This window comes from Mustela erminea, chromosome 15 (genome assembly GCF_009829155.1).
Source record: "Mustela erminea isolate mMusErm1 chromosome 15, mMusErm1.Pri, whole genome shotgun sequence".
Lineage (NCBI taxonomy): Eukaryota > Metazoa > Chordata > Mammalia > Carnivora > Mustelidae > Mustela > Mustela erminea.
The window spans coordinates 29084589-29104415 of NC_045628.1; the positions used below are offsets into that span (position 1 = coordinate 29084589).

The window sequence follows — 19827 nt, forward strand, 5'->3', positions numbered from 1 at the left end:
GTAAGTTCATGCCCATCTGTGAATGCAAATCTAAAAATCTTCCTGAAAGACAGGTAAGAGAGAGAGGACAGCACAGCCTCTAAAATTTTTAAAGCATTGTTTTTAGCACACCACACTTTTTCCCATCACAGTGTGAAAGCCAGGACTTCTCAGCTTAGGCACTATTGACATTCTGAACTGGGTAGTTCCTAGGGTTGGGGAAGGGCCCGGTGGGGGTGGGGGGTCAATAGTCTGAACTATGCACTGTAAGATGTTTATCAGCATCCCCAACCTCTACCTACTAGATGCCTGTAGGGACCCCCCCCCCCCCAACTTGTGACAGTCAAAAATAACTTCAGGCATTGCCAAATAAACTCTGAAGGGTAAAATCACTCTCCCCCCGGTGGAGAATTACTGGCCAATGGTTCAACAAACATTTATGGAATGTCTATGATATTATACCAGACTCTGCATGAGGGGTGGGGGATGGGCAACAGGTTGAGAAATGGCCTGTGTCAAAACATGACACAGCTGTGACCTGGGGGAGTATAGTTTACCAGGGACACAGCCACACGAACAGAACATTTCCACAGTATGTGAGGGTGAAAACAGAAGTGTGTACACGGCGCTCTGGAAATACAAAGGGAAGGCAACGTAACTCCTGAAGGTTCTGATGAGATTTCCTAGAAGAGACTCTGAGCTGAGACTTGAAGAATAATTTAAAGTTAGCCAAATAAAGAAAGATGAAAAGAGCATTCCAGAGGGGCCACCCTGTCTGAGTAAAGACACAGAGGTGTAGAACAGTAGGGTATACACAAGGTAGTATATCCAGTCCTAAGCAGTTCTATCCATTGATATGGGTTTTAAAAGCACATCAGAAGGAGCAGGAGAAGAAGAAGGGAGAGGGAGGAGGAGGAGGAAAGGAAGGGAGGGGGGAGTGGGGAAGGGGGGAGGGAAGGAAGGAAGGAAAGAAAGGAGGAAAAGAAAGGAAGCTGAGAAGAAGGAGTAGAGTGTAACATGTGTTTTGGTGTTACAAGAAGGTCCTTCCTAGGGCACCGGGATGGCTCAGTCCTTAAGCGTCTGCCTTCAGCTCAGCTCATGACCTTGGGCTCCTGGGCTCCTGGGATCTAGTCCAGCATCGGGCTCCCTGCTCTGCGGGAAGCCTGTTTTTCTCCCTTTCCCCCTCTCCCTACTTGTGTTCCCTCTCTCGCTGTGTCTCTTTCTGCCAAATAAATACATAAAATCTTAAAAAAATTTAAAAAAAGAAAAGTCCTTCCTAATCATCAATTCAATTAACATGAATTTACTGTCAACTAGGAATTCAGAGATACATATGAGACTCCTTGCGACCTAGCTGCTCACCAACTGGTGAGATATGAGAAGCACAGGCATGACTCAGATACGTTCTTTTTTTTTTTTTTTTTTAAGATTTTATTTATTTGACAGACAGAGTTCATAAGTAGGCAGAGAGGCAGGAAGAGAGAGGGGTCGGGGAGAAGCTGGCTCCCTGCTGAGCAGAGAGCCCACCACGGGGCTTGATCCCAGGACCCTGGGATCATGACCTGAGCCAGAGGCAGAGGCTTTAACCCACTGAGCCACCCGGGCGCCCCATGACTCAGATACATCCTAAACCATATATTAGAATATAGCTCTGTGTGTGTTACTCTAGCCTCTAGAATCTTCTCTTTGAATATTGAATTTCATGGAAACATTAGAATTGCCAGATTTCAATGACAACCTAAGGAGGAACATGAAGAAGTCAAAGACATACAGCCTACAAGAAACTTATAATTTGGTCAGAAAGATAAAACTCATGAAAAGATAACAAGTCATACAAATCATGAAAAAAACACCAAAGAAGAGGTACAGATTCTTAGAAGAGCAGAGGAGGCGGAAATAATGGTGGTCTTCCAAGGCCAGGCAAAAACTTGAGAAAGATGTGGGATTTATTCTGTTCTTACAAGGGGGTTGTATTCAAAGAGCAGAAAGGGGAAAGACATGTTAGACAATGGGGAAGAAATGACAAGTATGATGGAATAGATCCTGTGCCTGGCACTGTGAGGACAGTGAGGAGACTTAATCTGTCCTCTGGGCAAGGCAACGAGTTCCCCTAGGAAGGAAGAGTTGAAAGTGTATAGCAGCAAAATGTGGAGGATGGGGATGGGGAATGGGAGTACAGTTAGCGGGTGCTTGGTATTTAAGTCTATCCTTGGAAGATGGATAGACTGTTGATAAATGTTAGGAGAAAGCACAGAGTCCTGAGGAGATGGGAAAGTAGAGTGGATATCCAACATGGCTGAAAACCTCTACTGTTGGCTTGGGGGGGTGTCTCACCCGGTAGGTAAACAGGATGTCTCTCTTGTCTGCAGTCTTTTGTGTTTCGTGATAAACGCCATTTCTCTTTTAGCGTTACAAGAAGGTTTGTATCTTGTTAGGAAAAAAATAAAATAAAAAGACATTCTTTGACATGTATTATACTTCTGCCACCAAATACCAAACCTCTAGGAAATGACTTCTGCCCTTCTCCTCCCCACCTTCTGACTTCAGTAAAATGACATCCATTTTTCTCAGCCCCACAGAATAGGCAGTAAATAATGCCTCCCAACCACAGATGCCTCTGCCTTACACCCCTTAGGGACTCTGTTGCCTACAGCCAATAGACTTAGGTGCATTCCTGCCTAGAGCAGGTAATAATCCAGCCCTGCTAGTTAGCATCCTGCCAGTTAACTCCTTCTCATCCAGAGGCAGGTGTGGGAATCTCATCCTGGTTTCCTACACTTTCTCTAGAAACACGTAATTTTGATTATAAAAGGCAGGACACTGGTTATAAATTCTCTGTTCCTCTGACCTTTTCGCCCCAGCACAAAGGCCAGCATCCTTATTATGTAATTGATGAAACACATGAGTAAAGACATTTTCCCCCAGTTTTTAAAATTTGTGTGTACATAAGAATCACATAAGAATCACATGGAGACCCACAGACTAGAAATTCTGATTCATTAAGTGCAGGTCTGGAAACAATTACCCGCTTTTGCTTAATGGTTCTACCATAGGAACACATTTTTAGAAACAGTTTTTAGAGGATCATGAACATAGTTTTTAAGGAATATTCCAGATATCTTTCTGGAAATTAAGACTAGCTATTCTTAGCCTTGACTCTCAATCCTCTCCAAATAGATAAATAAAATGATTAGGCAAAAAGCAACCTTGTTGCCTCTGAAGTGTTTGGATGATTACTGAAATATATCATTAATAGTCAGTACTTCCGGGTCACTTGAGGTGGCCCTCCAGGAACTCTACCACAGCTAGTCACCAGGTTCAGACACATCTTTCCTTCCTACATAAGTCACATTTTGCAAGGGATGCTAGGGAGTCCAAGACGGCAGCTGTCAAGGAATCTGCTTTTAATGAATAAAAGAGAAACTCCCTCAAAATCCTTTGGAATGGGTTGAGTGTCATTCTTGAGTGAGCTGAAGATCTCATGATAGTTCCCCTAAAAACTCCATTACCTGGTCCTCTTTCCTATTCCTCTACTCTTTGCCACAAAAACCATGCAGAGGGGGATGCCTGGACTGAACTCAGGAGCAATTTGACCCCAACATGACTCTGTCCAAACATCAGCCACGGTTGAGCATGAAGAATCTGCCTTACACCAGCAGTAGAAAGAATCAAAGAAATAATGGAAGGAGAAAGCAAAAACTTCTTCAAAATTTGAAAGCTTTTGCTCTTCAACTGTTAAGAAAATAAAAAGGGAAGCCACAAACTGGGGAGAAAAAATGTCAAAGTACGGGCCTGATCAAGACTTGTATCTAAAATATACACAGAAACTTTACAACTCAAAAGAAGATGAGCATCCGGTTTTTTAAAAATGGGCCAAAGATTTGAGCAGATACCTCACCAAAGATCACCTATAGCAAGTAAGCGCATGAAAAGATCCTCTAGGGAAATGTGAATTAACACAATAACGGTATCAGTACACACTTATTAGAATGATCGAAGGTGTTAATCCGAACCCTACCAACTGCCAGAAAGAATGTGGAGTAATCGGAGTTTCCATGCACTGGTGGGTATGATGGAAAATTATGAATCACCACGGACAACATCTTTTTGTAAAAATATTTTATTTATTAGGGTGCCTGCGTGGCTCAGTGGGTTGGGTTCTCTGCCTTTGGCTCTGGTCATGGTCTCGGAATTCTGGGATAGAGCCCCACGTCAGGCTCACTGCTCGGAGGCAGGGAGGTTGCTTGCCCCTCTCTCTCTGCCTGCCTCCCCGCCTACTTGTGCTCTCTCTCTGTGTCAAATAATACATATATACATATACATACATATGTATATGTATACATGTATACATATGTATGTATATGTATATATGCACAAGCAGGGGGAGTAGCAGGCAAAGGGAGAGGCAAGGGGAGATGGAGAAGCAGGCTCCCTACTGAGCAAGGAGCCCAATGCCGGGCTCAGTCTCATGACCCTGGGATCATGACCTGAGCCAAAAGCAGATACCTAACCGACTGAACCACCCAGGCACCCGTTCTCAGACAACTTCTTGACAATTTCTTAAACACGAACACACATTCTTGACAATTTCTTAAACACTAACAAACTGAACTCTGGCAGCTGCAGAAGGCTTGTGGTGTAGACAAGGATGGCATATAAGACCTAAGAAACTCACAAAGGAGTTTCCTGGACTTTCTTTGCAGCAAGAAGGACAATCTGCTGGCATTTTTCCTTCCTGGGCAAGTGAAATACAGGAAGTCAACCAGCAGAAAGAGGCTCAGGTTTGGCCTGGAAGGCCTGATGCCCCAAGTTTCAGCTTTGCAGATTTCCTGTCACTTCTCCGGGTACTGAGCATGCCTGTCTCTGGCAGCAGCTTGCCAGCAGGGGCTGTCAGTTGCAGCTGTTTCCCAGCTGTTTACAGCAGAGCTACATTGCTTCAGGCTGAGCTTCTGTGCTTTGTCCAGACACCTGGTCTAATTCTGTCCATCCATCCTCTGCAGATCTAATGATGATTATTTAAGTGTTGATGCTACTGGAAATACCATAAATCCTGATATTCTTCTTACCAGTTGCCTTACATTCTTGTGGCCCCCAAAGTGGTGGTAGTAAGTATTCCTCTCGGGCTAAACTTGCCCTGGGATTAGATCATGTAGCCCAGGAGGCAGATCTGGCCCCTAAGTCTGCATCCTAGGTTGATTCCGAAACTTTCTGAACCCTCAGATTCACTCTGGGAGCACTTCTGTTTATTCACTTTGCTGTTCAAAGGGCATAGATCTTTTTATTTCTGAAACAACCAGAGTCCTCATGAGAATGAATGCTATAATCTCACTCATCCTCATCTTTACCCACCAAGACCTCTCTTTAGCAAATCTGACCATTTTTCTAAGCCCAGACCAAATTATCCCTGCTCCAGGAAATCCTTTAATATTCTAGGCTATATATATCCATTTCTCTTATTCTTGGCAACATGCAGCCTGCATAATATTCTGCCTTTTTGTTCCACAATCCAATCCATTCTATATACAGTTGATGGGTTGGATTTCCCAAAACATAAGTCCGATCATACACTCCCTTGATCAGAAATGTCCTTTGGCTCCCAAGAGCTTACAGAGCAAAGTCCAAAGTTTTGGGAACCTCCACCACTGGCCTCAAGCCCATCTCACCAGCCTCTCTACTGCTACTTTTACCCACTTAACGCTCCAGCTAAACTGAATTCTGGGCTATTCCTTAATCCTTTCCCATTTCCATAACTTACTTTTTGCTATCACTTTCACTTAGACTATTTCCCCCTAGTCCATATGTCCATATATGATGAGCTTAAATGGTGTTTTCCTATGTAATCTTCCCTTTTAAGCCCACTTAAGGTAATTTATCCCATCAACCAATCCGCATTTAATCTTCCTTAAGACTCTTACCATTTTATTCCTTCTTAGGAGTTTTTATGTGTAAGTGTTCTCTCCTCTCCTGAACGGCAGGTGCTACACAGTAGAGTCCGTATTCTGCTTATCTTGTTCACAATGTCTCGACTATAGTCGAAGATTAGTAATTCTTTCCAAGACAAGCTCAATCTTATCTTCCAAAGAGGGACAGGGCTAAGCCAGCATTTGTGAGACGAGAGGAATTTGAATCTTTGTCCCGAAGTTTGTTAGTTCTGTGGCCTAGGGCACGCCACTTGGCCTCAGTTTTCTTCTTTCCAATCTGCTCATTGAGTCCCCGTAAGGAGTTCTGAAACTACGTAATCTTATAGAAGGCTTACATTCTCCCAAGTCAGCATCTGGCATATGCTTCCTGAGCGCCTACGTTTTTATACACTGTATCTAAAAAGTTTTAGACACGTAGAAGCATTATAAAATTAGAGTAACTCAGGGACATCTCTTCTAGAACCCATAAGGTCAGAGAAGCTTGGGTACTTGCATCTAACTATTGTCAAAGACAAAATCATGAGGATTTCTGACTCTCAGTGCTGTGTTATTCCCATTAAACCATGCACAATAAACACTCAGAAATACTTGCTGAGCCAAAAAGGTACAGTAGATTGAAGTTCCCCAGTTCCTGAAACCTCTTTGGAGACTTCAGCAAATGTAAATTCCAAGAGGGTGGGGGTGTTGTGTCTATCTTACTCTTTGCTGTGGACCCAAACCTAGATCTGTGCCTCACACATAGCGTGTGTTTAATGGGCACTTGTTAAATGAATGAATGCACCTCAGCTTTCTCACAAGTAAAACACTAACAATCTCATAGAGCTGTACTGTGAATTAAAAGAACAGAAGCACTTAATGCTATGAAGAGTGCCTGAAATCCAGTAAGCAGAATCCAGTACGCTGGCCATTACTATTACCCTGCAAACAAACCTCTTATCATTTCTTCCAATTAGAGCTGCGTTAGAGGAGGGAAGCTCCAAAAGAATGGGATATCTAACCTGAACACCCAGTCTTGGTTATTACGTTTGCAAATCTAGGGAGAAAGAGAAAGCACGTCTGGCATACGTTGACTGCCCCAAGAGATCTCTAACAAATCAAGCATTATCACCAAAGATCAGAACTTATAACTACTAGGGACAAACAGAGCTACAGAAGAAAAGCTAGAGAACAAAACAGTAAACTACAGAAGGACAAGGGCTTGCTGATGCCATATACTAACATTATAGCTTGATTTTTTTTTTTCATAAACCATAAAGAAAACACTTTTCCTACCAAATGCCTAAAAACTTAAATGTAGAAGCAAACATATAAATAACATGGTAACAGGACATCTAGGTTATGTTATTTCCATATTAATGGGAGGTTTTATTATATGCCACATTTACACTCACAGCTAAAACTCAGTTATGAAATCAAACTTGCATGTTAATACACTTTTTCACAAATTTTTACACACAGCAAGTTAAAACATAGTTAATTAGCTATTAGGTCAAATGAGAGTAACAATGTATGGCACGGAGGGATAACCAATATTCAAATAATATAATAAAATATAATTAACACTAATATTGACCTTAACATAATTTAACACAGCCTCGAGGATCCCAGAGGCATCTTAAGATCCTTCAGAGTCACAGAATCATCATTAAGAATTTCAATTATAATTGTGTAGTATCGATACTGTTTTTCTGAGATCCCTGGTTGTTGAAATTCTGCATAAGAGATATTCGTTATAGAGGCATATAGGAAAGCAGGTGTGTGGAGGGGAAGTTCATGTATACACATACAGCATGAACGCAGTATGTATACAGAACATTTAGGTTTCCTTCCTTGCTTTCCTTTTCTAAAGCATTACCTCCATTTCTTCCCTAAAAAGCCCAAAACAGGGGCGCCTGGGTGGCTCAGTGGGTTAAGGCCTCTGCCTTCGGCTCGGGTCATGATCCCGGGGTCCTGGGTTCGAGCCCCATATCAGACTCCCTGCTCAGCGGGGGGCCTGCTTCCTCCTCTCTCTCTCTCTCTCTCTCTCTCTCTCTCCTCTCTGCCTGCCTCTCTGCCTACTTGAGATCTCTGTCAACTAAATAAATAAAATCTAAAAAAAAAAAAAAGTATAAAAGCCCAAAACACACTCTATTTTCACCAGTTTAAAAAAGGGCTTTAGTCAGTACTTAAAAAAGTTTTCTAGAGCATCTGAGAAGTGCAGCTTGTCAAGCATCCTGCTCTTGATTTCCACTGGGGTTGGGATCTCAGGGTCCTGGGATTAAGCCCTCCCTTCCCCCCAAAGCTTTTGGGGTTCCACACTCAGTAGGGTGTCTGCTTGTTGCTCTCCCTCCCCTTTTGCCCTTCCCCCAACAGTCTTTATCCCTTTCTCTCTAAAATAAATAAATACAATCTTTTCAATTATTCTCCATTTAGCACATGCTTTGACTCCTATAGACTTACACTTTCACACTTTCAATTACAAGTTTATTTTTAGGGGCACTTAGCTGGGCTGGCTCAGTTGGTGGAGGATGTAACTCTTGATCTCAGGATTTTAAGTTCGAAACCCATGTTGGGTGCAAAGATTGCTTAAAAATAAAATCTTAAAAAAAATAAAAGTTTGGTTGACTGGGAGCTGAGGAAGGTGTGTTTTAATAAAACCACCATTTGCACCTAAAAAAAATAAATAAATAAATAAATAAATAAATAAATAAAAGTTTATTTTTAAATAATGATGTCTTATCCTTTGTAGGTCACATCCAAATAATGACTAAAATAACAAAGTAGTGACAGAGCTATTCAAACATCATTGAATTCAATTTTTATTTTATTTTTTAAGATTTTATTTATTTATTTGACAGAGAGATCACAAGTAGGCAGAGAGGCAGGCGGGGTGGTGGGGGGAGCAGGCTCCCTGCTGAGCAGAGAGCTCTATGTGGGGCTTGATCCCAGGACCTTGAGATCATGACCTGAGCCAAAGGCAGAGGCTCAAACAACTGAGCCTCCCACGCGCCTTCAAGTCTACCTTTATCAGATGACTCAAATTTTGACTTTTAACATTATCTCAAAAAGAATGTGAATACTTCATTGAGACCCTGATGATACTAGAAGGAGCCATCTATCATTCAAATCAATGTGTACGTAAGATACTAGTTCTCAAATGTTTTTCTTTAAATTTATTAAATTTTTAATTTTTTTAATAAACATACAATGTCTTTTTATCCCCAGGGGTACAGGTCTGTGAATCACCAGGTTTACACACCTCACAGCACTCACCATAGCACATACCCTCCCCAATGTCCATAACCCCACCCCCCTCTCCCAACCCCCCTCCCCCCAGCAACCCTCAGTTTGTTTTGTGAGATTAAGAGTCACTTATGGTTTGTCTTCAAATGTTTTAATACACACCTCAATAAGAAATCTATTCTACATCACAACACAGCACAAAAAATGCTTTTACCATGGGGGTGCCTGGGGGGCTCAGTTGGTTAAGTGTTTGACTCTTGATATCACCTCAGTTCTTAATCTTAGGGTCATGAGTTCAAGTCTTACATTCGGCTCCACCCGGGGCAGGGAGACCACTACAAAAACAAAACAAACATTTTTACTATTACCACATGCAATGCAGTGTGTGTTTTTGTTCCCCTGTGTGCTTTTTTGTTCCATTGTGTGCAAGTGAAAGTTTCTTAAACTGTTGGTTACAACCAGGGCAGATGGAGGTGAAGGGGGAGGGATGAAAAAAGTGGAGAAAGTCAGGATAAATTACTGAGGGTGTTTTGGCTAGAAGGGGTAATCACAAATTCCACATACTCATTCACCCTGGCAAAAGGGAGAGAGGGTGAGGCAGTTTTCCACACTTCGATTGCCCTGTTCTTCACAGAAATTGATTTCATGATCCTCTAATGCGGATGTGACCCATGGGCTGAAAAAAACAAAAACAATTTTAGAAGACAATACTACCTGTAGTGCCAGGAATTCATATTCTATGATAAATACTATAATTATTTTGGGCATGTGGAAGTAATTACATTGGACTGTCTTTTGGGCTAAAGGAATTAATCTGTTAAATGTAAATATTCAAAATCCACCACAAGATTTGTGATGCTGTATTGGCTTTTTTTCATTTTTTAATATACTGGAGAATCTTAAGAATAAACAAAAAGCAAAAATTAAAGTGGCCCTGCCTCCTGACCTCTGAATGGTCCTTTTTATTCGCAGTGACTTTAAGCAAAGAAACTAGGTCACACTCTAAAAGTTATGCTTGCACATTTGACACATCTGCTAGAAGAAGGTAGACGGTCTCCAAGGCCCACAGGAGCAGAGGTTGGCTGCAGCTAATTAGTAATAATGGCATATTTACGAACAAATGGGTCACCAAAGGAGGAAAGTGGGGAGACAACCAACACAGAGACCCACTGGGAGGGTATTATGTGTACGCTCACATCCTCCCCACCCCCAACACACACTCACCCACTCACTTCTCTTATCTCCTTTAAAGGTAAGCATGTTGGTTGCAGACTGGGCTCTTTGGGAAGAAAACTCCGAAACATTGTTGAATGCGCAAAAGGTTTATCAGGAAGTACACTTGTGGTCAAGGCCTCTGGACTGGAAGGGAAGGAAGCAGGACTGGGCAAAGGAAGCAGACAAGCTGAGGTGCAGGCCCTTCAACACCTCAGCCATTCCACAAGGAGCTCTAGAGCTAAGTGACCCAACAGAGCTGTCCTTCACTGGCCAAGGCTTTATAGCCCTACCCCCATGAGCTCCCAGATGCGAGCCAGCCTAGGAAGGATATGAATATGACGTGCCTGAGATGCCTCTCTGCCACTGTGGCAAACCCCAAACGGGCTGAGAACTGAAGGACATTGGTTGACAATACTCTCAACAGCTGTGTCAAGATTCCCTGTGGGCGACTGGGTGGCTTAGTTGGTTAAATCTGCCCTGCCCGCTGCTCAAGTCATGATCCCAGGTTCCAAGAGACATCCCCCCACACCCCGACCCTCACCCCACTCCCACCCCACCCCCTCTGGCTTCATGTTCAGAGGAGACCCTGCTTCTCCCTCTGCCCCTCCCCCACCCATGCTATCTCTCACTCAAATAAATAAATAAGTAAAATCTTTAAAAATGGAGTGGTTTGTCTCTTGTCCATCACACATGCTGTCCCAAGGAATAGCTAGCCTGTGGGACGTTCAGACACACACCACATGGGTCTTAACATAATGCTGTATCAGTGAGGTTGGACTAGGATTTGCAGCCCTTAAGACAATACAAAACAAGACGAAACAACTCAGTGGCTTATCACAAAAAGGACTTCCCAGATCATGTTTCAAGTCTCTTGGACATGGCCCGAGGCTCTGCTCTGCTTTGTCTTCGCTGCCACCCGGTTATAGGGCACAACTGCCGCTGAGAGCCTCCCAGTTCCCAGGGCAGGGGGAAAAGGCGTGAGGAAGAAAGCACCGGCTCTTTCAACTTCGGTGTGGAAGAGATCTAGGTCACTTCCGCGCACATGCCTCCGGCCAAAGAAAATCTGGCCAAATCAAGCCCAGCTTCAGTGGGACTCTAAAATAGATTCCCCACCCAGGGCATGGATAGGAAGCCGATTTTGGTGAACAATTATACAAGATACCACAGTAACATTCATCTCAAGGAACACTCGAGTGAGACGAAGAACAATACCACAAATTACCATTTAAGTTCATGAAATACAGAAATGGTGTGTGTCATCATTAAAAGTCTGTATCTGCAGAAAGAAAGGTAAGAGATTTGTGGGAAGCTCTTTAGAATAGTGGCCATGAGAGCTGAGGCTCTCAATACATTTCTATGAAATTGAATTGACATTTTCCTTTGAATTTAGTTCATTGTAAAGATAACCTGGATAGCAGATCTACTAAAATATATGGCATTATGATGCATGCTTTGAACGTTTTTTTTTTAATGTTAAATCTTTCATGTTTATAAAACTAGTATTTTTTATAGATCAGACAAAACTGTAAGTAAGAAAAAAATCATAAGAGTCTAAATAAGTCCAAGTAGGAAAACCTGTATATCAGTATAACTAAGTAAAAAAAAAAAGTGTCTTAGTTCAGGTTGCCATAAGAAAATACCATGGATGGGGTAGCTTTCAGTTCTGAGACTGGAGGTCCCAGATAAAAATGTGTCAGGTGTGGTCGGGTTCCGATGGCGGTTCTCCCCAATACTTGCTGATAGTCATTGTCTTTTTTTTTTTTTAATATTTTATTTATTTATTTGAGAGAGAGCAAGAAAGAGAGAACACACAAGCTTGGGGAGAGGAAGTGGGAGAGGGAGAAGCAGGGAGCCTAACTCGGGGCTGGATCTTAGAACTCCAGAAGCCAAAGACAGGCTCTCAACCAACTGAGACACCCAGGCGCCCTGCAGACAGCCTTTGTCTTTATATGTCCTTATATGGGGTAAGGGAGTGAAGAGAAAGAGAGAAATGAAGATAGAGAAAGAAATAAAAATAGGGAAAGAGAGAGAGAGATACAGAGAGTTACAGAGAGGTTTTCATGTTCTTAGAAGGCCACAGTCCAATGGGATTATGGTCCCACCTTCATGACCTCATTTAACCTTAATTACCTCTAAAAGACCCTATTTCCAGATACACTCACACTGAGGATTCAGGCTTTAATGTAAAAATTTTGGGGAAACACAGTTAAGTCCATAGCAAAAATAAAAATAAATCATACCCCCCAAAGTTACTGTATCCGGAAAGCCTAGGTTACGCTATGGTCACATCTCTTAGTCACTTACAACAATAAAGGTTTAGTTTTCTTTCAGGCTCTTTGGCCTATCAGGGTCAGAGCTCTGCTCCATGTTGCTCTAGTTATGTGTTCCATCTTGCACGACTGGTCATCATGGCAGAAGGACAGAGAGCTCTCAGCAGCCTCACACAATGAAAGGCTTCCAGCCAAGAAGGAACCACGTAGATGCAACTTTTAGTTGCATCTTCTTTGCTAAACTAGACCCAAAGTCCCACCACAGACAGGAGGGCAAGGCAGAGCAGACCAATCATGTGCTCAGGAGGGAGGGAGCTGACATCATATTAAACAACATTCATGGATACTGCTATGAGTTGAATTGTGCTCCTCACTCCATTCATGTGTGGAAGTCCTAACCCTATCATGTCAGAATGTGACCGTCTTTAGAAATCAGGTCATCACATCTTAATTAATTAAGCAAGATAAGGTCATACTGAAGTAGGGTTGGTCCTTAATCCATGACTGCCCTTCTTATAAAAAAGGGGAAATTAGAAAAAAAGAAAAAGGGAGGGGAATTAGAACTCAGACGTGCCTGCAGGGTGAATGCCCTGTAAAAATGAAGGCATAGATCTGACTGATGCTTTTACAAGCAAGCAACACCAGTGAATGCCAGAAAACACCAGGCAAGCACGGAAGAGACTCTTCCTCACAGAAGTAACCAACCCAGTGACACCTTGATCTCAGACTTTGAGCCAGTCTCAAAGTTTTACCTTTAGGATTTGTCACAGTGCTTGAGCCACAGTTGGCGTTAAAGAAAGGCTTGTAAAATAAATTCAGGAGGTACAAAAATTGGTTGCTATAGGTTAGTCGTGATTCAGAATTTGAAAGTCAGAGGGGTTGTGAGGAGGCTGGGGCGACCAGAAAAGCATCCTGAAAGAGATGGAAGTTGAGACTTGGTCATAATGAATATAATGAATGCTGTGGCAGGAGGTGGCGGGGGTGAGAAGAAATCACAGATCAAAGAGTTGAGGATGGTGCTATATGAGGAAATGAAGCCATATCTTTGTTTATTTGTTTAAAGATTTTATTTGTTTATTTGACAGAGAGACACAGCTATAGAGGGAGCACAAGCAGGGGGAGTGAGAGAGGGAGAGGGAGAGGGAGAAGAAGGCTTTCTGCTGAGCAGAGAGCCCAATGTGGGGCTCGTTCCCAGGATGCTGAGATCATGACCAGAGCGGAAAGGCAATCGGCTTAACGACTGAGCCACGCAGGCGCTCCGTGAAGCCATATCTTAAATAACACCTGAAATAAAGGATTCAGCAGCTAAAACAATGGCCAGGAGTGTTGAGTGTGTAGAAAATAGTAAAGCAACTTGGCAAGACTGCAGCCAGCTGCCATGACTCTAGGGCCAACTGCAGGATGCCTTTGTGGGAGAGGTGTCCTCTGAACGCAATTATTCATAGGGCTTGAGTAAATAACACGAAAACAAGGGGCTGGCTTTCAGTTCTTTTTTTTCTTTTTTTCTTTTTTTTTTTAATTTTATTTATTTGACAGAGAGACAGAGACAGTACAAGCAAGGGAAGTGGCAAGGAGGGAGTGCCAAGCAGGGAGTCCAGTTGTGGAGCCTAATCCCAGAACCCTGGAATCATGACCTGAGCCAAAGACAGATGCTTGACTGACTGAGCCACTCAGGCACCCCTGGCTCTCATGTCTTAATGGAGGATCTCACCTTGGAAGTTCTGCTAACACCCGAACTAAGGGCAAAAAGAAAAGGAATGTGATCTGTTAGGATATCAGAGCATGGTTCCCTATTCTGTTACTGAGGCAAATCCCACAACTTCTCTGTCTCTGTGGTTCCTGTTACAATATTACCAGAGATAATATTTCCTTTATTTATTCTCTAGCATTCAACAAACATTTGTGAAGTACCACTTAGCCTTAGGTGGAACTAAAGTATTCTTTAAAAAATTCCCTAATTTGAAACAATCACCCAATTTGCAACACTTTGAATATTTAAAACTATAACTTGCTGTGTCACAACGCCAGAAGCTAACCCATAATAAGAACATTTGGAAGAGAAATCACTATAGAAATAGGCACTTTATGGTAAAATAAAAGAGTTGGGCTCCGTAATTCCATTTATAAAGAGGCCCATTAATAGTACAGTGGTGGGGCCCTGGCTGGCTCTGTCAGTAGAGCATGCGACCCTTGATCTCAGGTTGTGAGTTCAAGCCACACCTTTGGTATGGATCCTACCTTAAAAGAAAAGAAAAGAAACACACACACACACACACACACACACACACACACAATAGTACAGTGGCTGGCACCTCAATGGTAGTCAGCAAAGTGGTTGTTGAATGAATAAAAGTAGGCAGGGTTTCATAGCTGTGTACCAGGCTCTTAGAACAGTGCCTGGCACATTAAAACAAAAACAAAAACAAAAACAAAGGACAACTTTTAAATATTGGTAGAATAACAAATAACTAATTTTATTTATTTATTTATTCATTTTTTTCATTTTATTCATTTTTATTTATTTATTTATTCATTCATTCATTCTGCAATCACTTACGTTGTGATTTACATACAAATTTGATGTGCAAATTCAGCATTAAAATCTCAACTGCTCCTCCAGAGGCCGAGATTTGGTTGTAAGCCAGTGCAGTATAACTTTCCCACTGGAAGGAAGGCTCCATGAGACGGAACTTTGTCTGAGTTCGTTGTTCCTTAATGTTTTTAATAGAAATACATTATATTGGGGCACCTGGGTGTTAAGAAGTCCTTAAGCATCTGCCTTTGGCTCAAGTCATGATCCCAGTGTCCTGGGATCGAGCCCCACATCGGGCTTCCTGCTCCTCCGGAGGCCTGTTTCTCCCTCTCCCATGCCCCTGTTTGTGCTTCCTCTCTAGCTGTGTCTCTTTCTGTCAAATAAATAAATAAAATCTTAAAAAAAAATTCATTATATCAGTAGTGTATTAAAAAAAAAAACTTGCAAGTTTGCTCTATTCACATGCTCTATTGACAAGCATCTTTCATGCCACCATCCTGAGATATTCTAGCTCAGAATTCTCCAGCCTATGAGAAGACTGTCCCATGCTTGATGCCCAGGCAGCTGGGCCAGCACCTATGATTAATTTTTTTTAATCCAACTTTTATGAGTTTCCTCAGTGTTAGCCACAATCCAAGTGGGGGAGTATAAATTTAAAACAAACAACAACAAAAAAGATTGTGTTTCAGGAATGAAAGATAAATGTAATCTGAAATCAATATTTATGAAGTTGTGATTAATTGACTGATGGCCAAATGATTACAAAACGTCTGTCTGAAACATCTACTCAAATTTATTAGCTTTGACCAAAAAATTAAAAAACAATCTGAACTGGGTCAATGAAAGAATAATGCATGCCTAATCAATTTTTAATAGCACTTAAGATTTTATATTTTTTTAAACTTGCTTTTAAATAATTTATCATAAAAATGAATCTGATTTAAACAAGGGGTAAAAGGTGTTCCATAGCTATTTGATGGTTTTCTTAGCAAAGAAATTCAATTATGACTGACTTTTTATTACCGAACTACTTTATTAATAATAATACATCTTTCACTTAACGCAAAGGCATCGGGCCAACAATCTCAGAGAATCCAAGTAAGATCTAAGATTTTGCTTCAAATCTACCATTTTCTGGTCATTTATCTTCTCTAGATCTGAATGTCTTTATCGGTGAAAGGAGAGGCCTGCATAAAACCCCCTAAGATTCTTTCTAGTTCTAAAGTTTATAATTCTAAGAATTATAAAAAGTTTATAATTCTAAAAGTTTATACTTCTAAGAATTTGGGGGGGGGGGTTAGACTGTCCCAGGTCACAGGGACCTGGCTACCAAGAAGCCAAGGCACAGATTAAGCACAAAGTCAATGGGCCATATAATCTTTGCTTTTTCCTATTAGAGTAATGGCAACATTACTTAACAATTTTGGCCAAATGACATCTGTTTAGAACATGATTTGTCAACAAAAAGAAACGGTGTTCATAGAGCAAAGGGAAAGGATAGTTTCTGGCCTTAAACCATTGTATTATAATTAGAAGTGATGTCTGGGAATTGGCCTGGCATCGGTTTGGACCTCAAGATAGTCCTCATCAGCCCATATTGTTAACAATATTACTTAGATGTGTGTGTGTGTGTGTGTGTGTGTGTGTGTGTGTGTATGTATCTGTGCACCTATTCACAAACATTAGTAAACAAAACAGGTATGTTATACTATGATCCTATGCATAAATATATGAATTAAACTGTAAGGATATGCTTTAGAATTTTTTTAAACATTTTATTTATTTAATTGACACACACACAGAGAAATCACAAGTAGGCAGAGAGGCAGGCAGAGAGAGAGGGGGAAGCAGGCTTCCCACTGAGCAGAGTCCGATGCAGAACTCGATCCCAGGACCCCGAGATCATGACCTGAGCCGAAGGCAGAGGCTTAACCCACTGAGCCACCCAGGCGCCCTTAGAATTTAATAGCGATTACCACACAGGATAGAAAGGTGAGGCATAAATACGAGGAACTTTTCCCCCCATTATTTTATATATTTATAAATGGCTTAATTTTCTTAAGAGAAGCGATTTTTATAATTAGCAAAAAAGCAATGTGGTCTTCCATTTTGCAGTGAAAAACAAGTAAAGACAGTGTTTAAAACAGCCTGAGTCTGTAGCTAAAGAAAATACTACCTTCTATGGAAGAGTCACCTAGTACCAGATACTAGAGATAAATCAGACACAATCTCTGCCCTCCAAAAAACAGTCCGTTGTGGAGGCAAACACATGAACAACCAACTATAGTATGATGTGATCACAACAGAAATAACTATATGGACAAACTACGACAACAGCACTGAGGAGCTGCGACAATGTTAGTGAATGTGGAAAAAGAGGCTGGGAATACTCTAGATTTTAACATTCTACTTAAAACGTAGGTTACAATTTTTCAAACTCACTTGGTGACTAAATATTAACACCAGTCACCAAGGTGGTTAATGAAAAATGAATTTGCTCCATTAACAACGGAAAAGAATTTTTTTAAAAAATGTTTTCAACATGTCTCCCCCCCGCACTGTTTTCAGGGATGGATGTGGGAGACAGAACATTCTCAGTCCTATATCCTACTCAGAGGGTGGGTATGATAGGTCCTGACATACCATCTTAGGTATCAGTGAGGTGAGAACAGGGAATGGGCTAGGTGAGAGTAGGAAGAACGCAGCAGGACCCAGGAAAGGTGAAACTTGAATGACAGTGGTAATGAATGACCTGGAGTTTTCTCATTCTGAAGTTTCAGATCTACACCCAGGGACAGGAACAATGTTTTAGCAAAACATGTAAGCTTGACCCCATAAAAATATCACTTCAAGTAGCCAGAAAATAACCAAACCAGACGACTGTATGCCAAGCATTTTGAAAAAGTGGTTAATAACCAGACAAGCGATGTAACTATTTTGCCTTATTCTCCAATTCCAAACACACAATGGCCTCCAATTCTCAGGAAATTACATTTTGAACCATTTGTTAGAATTCTCACTGTTGTCTGTGAGACAATTTTGAACTGGACGTGGCCTTCTTTAGGTGAATTCCTAGTTGGTCCAGTCTCATTATTGTCTGTTTCTTTGAAACATGATCTTAAGCATACATTGACCTCATTTAATACACACACACACACACACACACACACACACACACACCCACACACAATTTACCAAAAAGGAACCTAAGAAGCAAAGGGGTTAAATAAATTGTCTGAAACCAGTAGAGCCAGGAAGTTGTTGGGGCAGGGAATTCTGCCCTCCCCATGCAGGTCCAGAACCCCTTTCCACTGACCACGTGCTTCTTGTGATCATACTGTCTCTTTTTCCATAAAGATTACTAAAAGTCGTCCCATTGATTTGTTTCTAGATCTGGCTACTCACAAATTGTATTTGTTTGCATAACTTAATCACACTGGCTCTTTCTCACTTTAAGCAGCTGCTGTTAAATTTCAAATCTGTTCTATTCAAGATTGAGGTAGGAAGTTTTTAGAGTTTTTCTTTTTCGCTGGTAGGAAGTGCTGACTTAGAACCTCACACACCGTCCTTCCGAGTTCTACAGCACAAGGACACATATCTTATTCAACATGCACCTGAAACGAAGGCTTTAAACGCTTGTGCACGCGCTTTCCGGGAGTGTGGACGGCTGGCACTATTTGCAGCATTCTCACTGGTGGGTGTAAATCAGAGTCCGAGGCTCAGACCCTTAAGTCTCTGTTAGAAAGCACAGAAGGACCAACGAAAAGCATGTCTTCAGGGAAAGTTGTGATAAAATGTAACCTGTCTCGGAAACAGATCAAGAGACAATCACTCTTTGTTGCTTTTAAGTGACATTACCTCATTTCAGGATGGAAAAAGACCTGAGAGAGACAGAAAGTTGTTTCGAAAATTAAAATGTAGAGATAACATCGTTTCCCTTCCTGTTTAGACTGCGCCATGTGTTTGCACACTGTGTAGGGTTTAATTTTTAGACGGGGAAACTCCCCCGCCCCCTTCCGCCCTCTGGGAAAAGGCAAGGCATTTAAAATCGCCTTCCCCATCTTCCTCCAGGCTCCGCGTTTTCTCATTTAAACTTTCAGGATCCTCCACGGATGCCTGTAATATACAGCCTTCCTTCCCATTCTCAAGAATCTTGCAGTTCCCCAACACGGGAATTCTTTTTTCTTTTCTTTCTTTCTTTCTTTCTCTCTTTCTTTCTTTCTTTCTTTCTTTCTTTCTTTCTTTCTTTCTTTTTTAAATGAAAGGAAGGAAGGAAGGGAGGAAAGGGAGGGAGAGTGGGAGGGAAGGAGGAAGGAAAGAAAGAAAAAAAAGCCCTGGCGACCGCGCGTTTCGAAAGCGCGTTTTCGTTTCCTCTCCCGGCGGGCTATGGCCCTGCCGGGCTGCCGTAGCCGGCCTCGCGCGGCCCCAGACGCGGCGAGAAGCCGCCGTCGGCGGGACTTCCGTGTTGGCGGGATTCTGAACGCTGCCATGGCTCAGACTGTGCAGAACGTTACATTGTCGCTCACTCTGCCCATCACGTGCCACATTTGCTTGGGGAAGGTAATGGGTGATTCTGGGCACTAATACGAAACAGGGTCGGGTATGAAGTCGCCCTCCGGAGCCCAGGGCGGTCTCCGTGTGTGGCGGGGACGGGGCGTGAGGCGCCGAGATGTATGCAGACGCTGAC

General features: G+C 42.0%; 1 protein-coding gene across 1 annotated transcript in view; it reads left to right on the forward strand.

Moving 5' to 3' along the window:
* Positions 1-19552: 19552 nt before the first annotated feature.
* Positions 19553-19827, forward strand: part of OBI1 (ORC ubiquitin ligase 1) — a 44598-nt gene continuing 44323 nt past the window's right edge. The window contains exon 1 of the mRNA XM_032314954.1: positions 19553-19700. Coding sequence (XP_032170845.1) covers positions 19629-19700 — 72 coding nt within the window. The 5' untranslated portion in view covers positions 19553-19628. The remainder of the gene's footprint in view (positions 19701-19827) is intronic.